Raw genomic sequence first — 9,621 nt, 5'->3', positions numbered from 1 at the left:
ACACGGGGGCAGCTACGGTGAGACGGCTGCACCAGAGCACAGAACAAATAACCGCCCTCCCCCCACCGCGAACCACCCTGCCTCCACTCCAACCGGTGTGCTGGAGAGGTTTGATTGGGATCTGAAGTAACTTTATGTAAATATTTGAGGAGCGAAGGCACACAGAGCTAAAGTAGTGTCTTATCTGTAAAACGGGGCCATTAGGAGCGCAGGACTACGTTCAAAACCCACGCAGCCACAGAAGCTCCTCAAAACACTCGATTAAGACTGATCCCAGTTGACCCTGCTGGACCACGCATGGTTTCGCCAGAATGTTAGCAAGAGCTGAACAGAACACAAACACAAACACAAACCTCCAAAACATTTAGGAACAGTACAGCAATACACAAAAGTCCAATCATCGTCAAGTGGTGGACACACACAAACCAAACTAACTAAACTAGAGCCGGCATCGAGGACGGAAAAGGGAGGCAAAAAAAATGACTTATTTGGAACAGGGAATTGACTCAACAGATCCTCTGGGGCTCAGACTGATTACACCCAAGAGTCAAAACAACAGGGATAAACTATGGGAATATATTCTCTTTAAGAGAACCCCACAAAGTATGAGTGAGAGAGTGAGCGAGTGAGTCAGTGAGTGAGAGAGTGAGCCAGTCAGTGAGTGAGTGAGTGAGTGAGTGAGTGAGTGAGTGAGAGAGTGAGCCAGTGAGTAAGCCAGTGAGTGAGTGAGCCAGTGAGTGAGAGAGTGAGTGAGTGAGTGAGTGAGTGAGTGAGCCAGTGAGTGAGAGAGTGAGTGAGCCATTGAGTGAGTGAGCCAGTGAGTGAGCCAGTGAGTGAGAGAGTGAGTGAGCCATTGATTGAGTGAGTGAGCGAGTGAGCCAGTGAGCGAGTGAGACCTTCATCATGGCGCTGCGGGCCACGGCGGCGGCGCCCGGCCTCTCGGAGGCGCCACACAGCTGGAGCGTGTCGTCCATCACGGCGTTCCTCTTGAACAAGATGGAGGGCGCCATGAAGGAGTAGCCCTGCACCCACAACACACAGAGGGAGGGAGGGAGGGAGGAGGGGGGGAGTGCGTGTTTACATGACCTGTCAGGACTCCGAGAGATGTACATTACACACATGCAATGCTAAAGAAGTGTGGGGGAGGAAAGTGGGAGGGGGAGGGGGGGGGTTAAGCTAAAAAATGTTAAACAGGAAACCTCTAGTAACAAAAACGGGTTTTCAGAGGGTTTTTTTTTAGGCTCAACATCCTGCCTGTTGTGTTTTCTAACGAATAGAATAGAGGCGATGATTGTGCAGGGACTTTGTTCTGGCTGTGTTCTGCGTACATATGCCGCACGTTCAAATATATTTGAATAATATATCCAGCCAGAGGGTTTATCGTGGATATCTGTCTCACACGCCGCTCAGATATCCCACTAACCACAAGGTCAACGCGGCCGCCCATCTGCGCCCATTGTCAGGGCCGCACGCTGCCTGCTTGACTTCCAACTGTGCTGAAGCCCAGAGCTCTAAAACGGGCATTAATCCCTCCCTCTCCTACCCCCCCCCCCCCCCCCCCTCCCCACCCCGCAAGCACCCAGCCTCCTCCTTTCACTCAGACACACACACAGCTGTGTGGTGTGAAGCGGCAGCCATGGAATGGACGGAAGGATGGAGCGCCTGAATGCACGAGTTGCCCCCAAAATTACCGGCCTTGAATATTTGATTGCTCTGATGTGAAATTACACCTCGGTTCTCTTAATGCAACTGTAGTGTTGTTCTGTGAAGAGCTGCAGCAGGGGGTGAGGAGGAGGAGGAGGAGGGGGGAGGAGGAGGAGGAGGGGGAGGGGAGGAGGAGGGGGAGGGCGCTGTATGTAAAAGTTGGGATCGCTGCCGTCATCTCAGAGAGAGATTGCTAAGGCGGGCAAATTATAAAGCCAACTAAATCCCAGACTGGGTGTGTGAATGGCAGCTGAGAGGAGGGGGAAGAGAGAAAAAAATGGCGAGATGAAGTTGGCAATCAAAGAGCGAGGGCGTGCCTGAGACAGGCATGGTGATCTCCCCAAGTGTAACCTTTTATTCCCCCAGAGAAGACTCCTTAATGGAGCCATTGATCGGCAGGGGCTTGAGGATCCAGGAGGCAATCAGCGATACAGCAGACAGCCATCAGCTGGTACGGTGTTGTGGGCCCCACCGCAGTTCAAAGCTACATCAAAAATAGTCCTTCACATCTGTTACCTCAATCAGAGGCGCATGTGGCAGTAATTACAAGACTTCGATAAAAGCCCCTCTTTCAGTCGATTTAAATACCGATGCACACACACGGGCGCGTGTTGACTTACAGCAGACGCTGGAGCTCTGTTCACCAACTTCACTTGAGAACTTCAATGGCTGTGAGAAGTATTTCACACCCGAGTTACGGTGCTGGCGCGACGCCTAATGTCAGTTTTCACTTCAGCCAATACTTTGCGCTACTCGCGACGCTAAAGCTCACACAGTTCTAACTAAAATATCCAACGCCGCCGAATTCACCCCGATGGGAACACAAGCAAGGGCCAAGAGGCAACAAGACGGGGAGAGGCCCCACACAGACCGCTCTGTAGGCTGCGCAGTGGAAGAGGAACTCTGGAGCTAAGTGACATTATTTTTTAAGTACTGGATAGTAACTGTACTTATGCATCGGAAGAAAGTATATTTCTTCAACATCATGAACTCATACTTTAAAGCAAAGATCAACGAGACGCGCAGTTCTTCAATCCAGTTGGTGTGGCAGAAAGCATTAAGCCTCGGGATTGGTTATGACAGGAAGGAAGTGGGTTTGTTAGTTAACTTGTTATTGATAGCTTGTAGTGATTTCCTCTTGTGGTCAGCAGCATGAAACAGATAAACTGCCTTTCAACATAAGGGGTAAACCTTATGTGTATTGTATCTCTTTTGATAAAAAAGGATTGAAGTGAAACGTACTACCCCATTCATGCAGGTGTCTGTATGAGGATGAATGTGTGAAACAGAAAGTGAAAGCCCACCTGGAAGATGCGGTCACAGTTCTGGGGCAGGGCCGCGGGGGAGTAGGTGGGGTCCATCTCTGTGAACTCCTCCGCAAAGTTGCTGACGTCCAGTTCGTCCCGGATCACCGGCTTGAAGGGAGCAGGAACCTCCTTGGCTGCCAACTCCTTCCAGTTGATCTTCTACAAGGGTAAGAAGAAGAAGATGCACAACACAGTGTTAGGTTTAGGTTGTCTGACTCCCAGCCACAAAGCTCTAACCCCCAGCTGCTTATGAAGGTCCTCTGCTGTATCGGTTCACTGTATGAAGACACCTTGGATAAAAGCGTCCGATACCGATATTTTTTCATCAGCCTTAGCCAATGACAGATACGCTGATACCAATTTTCTTGAGGCGATATTTGGAGCCAATACTGCTTTTGCTCCCTCAATTTACATCATTAAAATGACACAATGATGGTAACAAATGTTACAAGTCTCAATTTAAAAAAGGAACATTTATTGAACTGTCTGTAAATCATGCCAGGGAAAAATATATATATATAAAAAAAGATCTGCGGAAAAAAAAAATCAGCCGATGCCGTTACACGTAAAAAACGCAAATATCGGCCAATGATATCGGCCGGCCGATATATCGGTCGATCACTACTAAAAGCTAAAACTAAAATCACACCTCACCGAACAGAGTTGTTTGTGGACTAGGGATGTCTGTTTGAAGCCACACTGTGGGTTCAGCCCTCAGACACTGCCTCGTCGTTTGGGGAGGCATGGACTAAAGCACGGTGAACGTACATCGAAAGGGTCGTGAAAGGCCCACCTGGTAGAAGGGATGGGTCTTGATGTTCTCTGCTGACCCGGGCCCTGAGCCGAGCCTCCTCTTTGGGTCTCTGTTGAGCAGCCTCTGAACCAGGTCTTTGGCCAGCGGACCCATGTCCTTGGGGAAAGGAGGGTCCTTCTTCAGGATCCTCCTGGAGTGGGAAGGAACCACGCATGGATTCTAAATAATAATACATAAATTGGTGAAACTAAATACAGCGTTAACTATTACAACTATTTCCGGGCCAATGGAGTCATCCACTCTTGACACAATCCAAACCGACACGGCGACCGCCGGAGTCTGAGGGCGACTCGGGACTGGGTTTTGTTTTGTTTGGTTTTTGTCTGAGACGAGGAAGGGCGTCTTACTTGGCGATGTCTGTGTGCGAGTTGTCGTCTCCGTCTACAGTGAAGGGTGAGCCCCCGGTCAGGAGCTCGTACATCAAGACCCCCAGGCTCCACCAGTCCACCGCCTGGAACACACAGACAAGGCGCCCATACAAGACTCACTCCCTCGCAGGCATTCCGCTCTCACTCCATCTCTCTCTCTCTGCCGGAGAATGTGTTGAGTGCTCATGAAAAAGGAGAATGCGGCGCGGCAACTTTGATTTCTGCCCGCACGCACAAACGAGCGCAAGTCCGCAGAGATGGTCTGACCTTGTCATGGCCCGACGCGCCTCCTTCCACGATCTCTGGAGCCATGTACTCGATGGTTCCACACACCGAGAACGCCCTCTCCACCTGACAAATGGGCACAGGAAAAAGAAAAAAAAAATCCCATTTTCTGAATCCTGAATGCACCGTGATTCGGGATTTTCTGGTATCATTTAATATCCATAATGTCAAATATATACATCTGTCCAGGCACACTGACCTGATCAAATTCTTTACTCAGGCCAAAATCTGTGAGTACAATGTGACCGGTCGAGTCCAGTAGAATGTTTTCCAGTTTCAGGTCCCGGTAGACAATTCCCAGCTGGAAGAGAAGAGCTACAAACCTCAGGGGAGTCATCTCCATCTATCTATAGACGTACATGAAGCCTTTATGCCTGGAGGACTCGGTGAATGTAGGATGCGGCGACAAAAATAGCCACCATTACTCCCATAGATCCGAATCACCCACCAATTAATTGACTCTCTTAAAAACACATTTTTTAAGCAACCTAATTTCCGCCTATTTTTACACCCGCATAATCATCGTAGCCCAAACGCAACGTCTTCCTCACGGAGACATTCGAGCCACCACCTATCATTATGTTTCTATGGATTCCTAATTGCAGCGGCGCCCTGGTTACGGCGTCCGATGCGACGCACCTTGTGTAGATGCTCCAGAGCCAGGACGATCTCGCCGCTGTACAGAGCCACCTCCTGCTCCTTGAAGCGGACCCTCTGCACCAGGTGGGTGAACAGCTCCCCCCCGTTCACGTAATCTGGAAGGAGACATGATGAAGTGAGGGGGGGGGGGGGGTGGGTCTCAAAACGCTCGTCTGATCGCCTGCATTCCCTCAGCTGGGGACAATCTATTTTACTCATCATTTTAAATGTCACCGGTCATCGTTCCCCCACTAGGATTTCTTGACAGTATATTGGCAGAAAGTACAGTCTAGTGATCGACCGATATATCGGCCAATATTTGTGTTTTTTTTTTTACATGTATCGGTATCAGCCGATTTTTTCCGCCGTTTTTTTCTGCCATGATTTACAGACGGTTCAATAAATGTTGCTTTTTTAAATTGAGACTCGTAACATTTGTTATCATCAGTGTCATGGGGGGGGGAGGGGGGGGGACTGACCCAGGATGAGGTGCAGCTTGGTGTCCGTCTGGAAGGCGTAGTGCAGCGTGACGAGGAAGGGCGACTGGCGGATGTGCTCCAGCACCTGCCGCTCCGTGCGCGTGTGCTCGGCGGTCTTGGCCTTCTGCACGATGGTGGCCTTCTTCAGGACCTTCATGGCGTACAGCTTGCCCGCGTCGTGGCCGCTCACCTTGCGCACGAGGAACACCTTTCCGTACGCTGAGACACGAGAAAACACTCTGAGAGAGAGAGTACGGCTACGCCTCTTTACTGCCCTCTAGTGGTAGGAAATCAACGCGGGCCACTTTAAAGGTGCCATGATGACATGCCACCAGGTGTGGTGTGATTAGCCGTTACGAGCCGTTTTGGAAATCTTCCCCTTATGACTTCAGAAAGTGAGCGTGTCCACCTAGATGTGTGCTGGATAGATCAGTCTATCAGCCTACCCAGTGGACTGTAGCAAACGTTGCTCATCTATCCGTCACACATCTAGGTGGACACGCACACCTGTGACGTCTTAAGGGGCTGATTTCCAAAACGGCTTGTAACGGCTAACCACATCACACCACACCTGGTGGCATGTCATCGCACCTTTAAACTCATTTCACACATTTGAAAAACACAAATGTTAGAAATTGCGAATTACGATATTAAATTGGGTCAACTGTGTGACAATAGCGCAAACCCACCGAAAAAATATAAATAACATGGAACATTACTGCACAGCACTACTACACTGGGAGGAGCCTCTTACCTCCCGTGCCCAGAACTTTAAGCAGTTCAAAGTTCTCGATGCCCACCCTCTCCACATGGCCTGTGAGGTTGGCTGGAGCAGACGAAACAGGAAAAGGAAATCAAATGAGGCCAAGCAACCACAAGGTCAATGTAGCTATTTTTCCATGACACGTTTCCACATTGCTGCAGAAAACATATAGAAATGTAAAAAGCAGAAATTGCGAAACACAGGAACACCATAAAGGGTAAAAAGTACAATGAAAACAGTACATTGTTGGTCATTACTGCATTTTTCCAAATAATGCTACTTAATGCACCTAAGTAATCATACGTGTCCCTTAATGTTGGTTACTAATAATCTTCTTAAAATGCTTCTTAAAAAGCAAGTACAACATATATAACCTAAAAAAAAACCTTCATTGTGGCTAATATGTCACGTCAGCAAGTCCCATTTTGATGTCGAATTTGGCATACATTTAACCAACTCACACGCTGGTCGTATATATATAAAAAAAAAAGACTTACATTGAATGACACCAACCACACATGCCTAATATGCTTGCAAATACACTTTGCAAATGTTGCTGTGACAGTGCTGGATAAGAAGAAAAAAAAAAAGTGGAGATAATTCAACCCATCTCTCCTTTCCAGGAAATGGATCAGGTTCATCTTTGATGTTCACCAAGCGATAAACTAAGCTAATGAATACACAACCCCGTTCCACTGCTGGCCTGCATGTGTGCATCGGCCGGGCTCCAGCGGATAGAGCCCAGAGCCGTGGTCCACATGTAGTGACTGCATGCCTGCCATCTCACACTCTGAAAATAGGCTGTGGCGCCCGCAGTAATTAAGACAGCTGATTCCATCTCCACCATGGCTCTTGTGTTCTGACGACCAGAAGACATGTTGGGGGGAGGGTTGGGAGGGGGGGCTATTGTATGCCATGAGAGAACGGCCCGTCTTTCGTATCTTCTATGTGATCCACATCTTTCAGGCCAACAGATTCAGATTGCATAACGTTGGTGCGGATGCAGCCTTTGAGGGCCAGGTTTCGTTAAAAGATGTTTATTAATAGACTGGCTGAGAGTTATCCTGGCTTGGTCATGCGACAGAACATTAACTTGGTTCCAAAATATGTCCTTCATTAAAAGCAGGGGAAAGCCCAGTTCTATATAGAACAGAAAGTATGGACTTTGTAGGAATGACAGAATGTAATACATATCCACGGACGTCAGATCTTTATAGAGCTTGGAAAAGCCCTGCAGCATTATTTTTGTGTGTGTGTGTGTGTGTGTGTGTGTGTGTGTGTGTGTGTGTGTGTGTGTGTGTGTGTGTGTGTGTGTGTGTGTGTGTGTGTGTGTGTGTGTGTGTGTGTGTCAGTTCAATCCACGATAACACTAGTAGTAACAACAGAGTACCAGAGAACACTGGGGCAATGACAACCTGACTGTCAACATATTTGGGGGAAGGGCCGCAGTCTGTTCAAGTCTATACCTGAACGCTAGCATTCGACTATTTACTACTATCTGTGCCCACATTGACAGCTACAGATCTGTCCAAATCACAATGAATACATTCTAAGATCAGGATTACTTAACAGCTTTGGGATCTATGGAGGAAACTTCTTTAAGGTTTTAGGGGGTGGGAGGATACGTGCAAGGCTTTCCATCTATGGCTCTCTTTCAACAACAAGGTCCTAACAGCAGCTGTGATAGTCAACACAACTGAAGCAGTCCCCCACTTGATGTAAACACTGGGGTCCCGGTTCTGGGCTACGACTGCACTTGAGTCAATCAGTCGTAAAAGTCAAGAAAGTGGGAAGCTGTAAACGATGGGCTGGTGGTTCTCGTGTGGTTCTCGGTTTGGTTCTTGTGTGGTTCTCGTGTCACCAACTACAACAATGTGGATATGAATTAGGAAGTGTACATGGGGCCCCATTAAAACAGAACCCTAACTCTATTTGAAGTGACTGCAGTCCTCTGTTAGCTTTAGATAACTTATCTGGGTTATCTAACGTCTAAGCTCTCAGCCTAAAGACATGTCTAATATAGATCACTGGATCTCCTTATCAGTGTCATCGAACAGTTTGGAAACGGATCCCAGTTTGAGCTGGGGGGGGGGGGGGGGGGGGGTCAACAACTTTTGAACAGTTGATTTGACTTAGTTTGTAACTAGTTGGGTAAGGTTGGGTGATGAAAGTAAGGCGTGAACAGCTAACCGTGGTGGATAGGTTATCCAGGTTAGCCAGCTCTCCCTCGCCTTTTACGGTCTACATTAGTCTGGTTAACGATGGTAGTTCCACCACTAGCACGGCGAGCTAATGTATTCTGAGGGGATCCTGATTTGTAGCGTTATCCCGGTCTACCGCAACGCCTTTTCCGGTCTCTTACTTCCTATGAGTTTTGTTCAGCGGTTCCCAGTCCCCGGAGAGAGAATAATAAGGAAATGCCCAAACTGACAACAATAACGACAAGGGGAATAAATGTGGATATTTTTTTCCAAAGAAATAACCCAAATTATTTAACGGATACGGCTCTCCCATAGTCAGAAGTCCCTCCCTCACTCACAGATAAAAACCAAGCCACTGAAAGTCCCGCCCTCTCTCTCTCTCGCTCCAATAACGCTCATTCGGAGCATCCCGTCCCGGCGCACCGCCGCGAGACGAGCCGCCTGGGGGACGAGGGTAGAGCTAACGCGTGTAAAGAAGACACACACGTGTCCTCAGAGCAGAAGGACCGCAGACCCCCCCCCAGGTCCTTAGGGATGTGTGTGTGATGCTAGCCAGCCAGCAGGACCAGACTCACCGTTCTTCAGCTCATGTTTCACAGTAACCAGGTCACCTCTCTCTGAAGACCCCTCCATCGGGGAAGGCATCGGAATATCCCGACTATTACCGACACCTCGCCGCCCGCAACGCCGCCCGGAACCTAGCGGGTCATCGGTCTGGTGTGTCGGGTGGATGCGGTGGAGTAACCTGACGCGGTGGGGTGACTAAACTTGACGATATTATCGGCGGGATCACTGTTGCTATTCCTCAGCAGCCAGCAGCAGAAGCTCAGGAAACACTTGCTTCTACCACACCGACGCCACTACCTTCGCAACAGAGTTCCCCGTCTTGCGTGATTGGGGTTGCTATGGGAGAAGATCCCCGCAGATTGGCTCGTTGTGGTGTCAGAGGATTGGACATGCCCGCCCACTCGTGGTGTAGTCCATATATGTCCGCCAGGGGGCGACAGTGGACGCATATGGCGTACACTGCGTACCGTCATAGACGGCAATAAAACATCTGA

At 48.9% G+C, this 9,621-nt stretch overlaps 1 protein-coding gene across 1 annotated transcript in view; it reads right to left on the bottom strand.

Annotated features, from left to right (window-relative positions):
- rps6ka5 (ribosomal protein S6 kinase, polypeptide 5) overlaps positions 1–9,415 on the bottom strand; it is a gene marked incomplete at its 3' end in the record, with an annotated part of 19,264 nt that extends 9,849 nt beyond the window's left edge. The window contains exons 1-10 of the mRNA XM_084482150.1: positions 9,136–9,415; positions 6,351–6,422; positions 5,597–5,815; positions 5,118–5,233; positions 4,678–4,779; positions 4,461–4,544; positions 4,173–4,276; positions 3,805–3,955; positions 3,009–3,170; positions 897–1,022 (exon numbers count right to left, since the gene is read on the bottom strand). Of these exons, the coding sequence (XP_084338276.1) occupies positions 897–1,022; positions 3,009–3,170; positions 3,805–3,955; positions 4,173–4,276; positions 4,461–4,544; positions 4,678–4,779; positions 5,118–5,233; positions 5,597–5,815; positions 6,351–6,422; positions 9,136–9,205 (1,206 nt within the window). The 5' untranslated portion in view covers positions 9,206–9,415. The remainder of the gene's footprint in view (positions 1–896; positions 1,023–3,008; positions 3,171–3,804; positions 3,956–4,172; positions 4,277–4,460; positions 4,545–4,677; positions 4,780–5,117; positions 5,234–5,596; positions 5,816–6,350; positions 6,423–9,135) is intronic.
- Positions 9,416–9,621: the final 206 nt, after the last annotated feature.

This window comes from Micromesistius poutassou (assembly GCF_964030765.1).
Source record: "Micromesistius poutassou genome assembly, chromosome: 17".
Taxonomy (NCBI): domain Eukaryota; kingdom Metazoa; phylum Chordata; class Actinopteri; order Gadiformes; family Gadidae; genus Micromesistius; species Micromesistius poutassou.
Note: the sequence above shows the minus strand (reverse complement) of the source record. Positions and strands in the feature narration are given on the sequence as shown.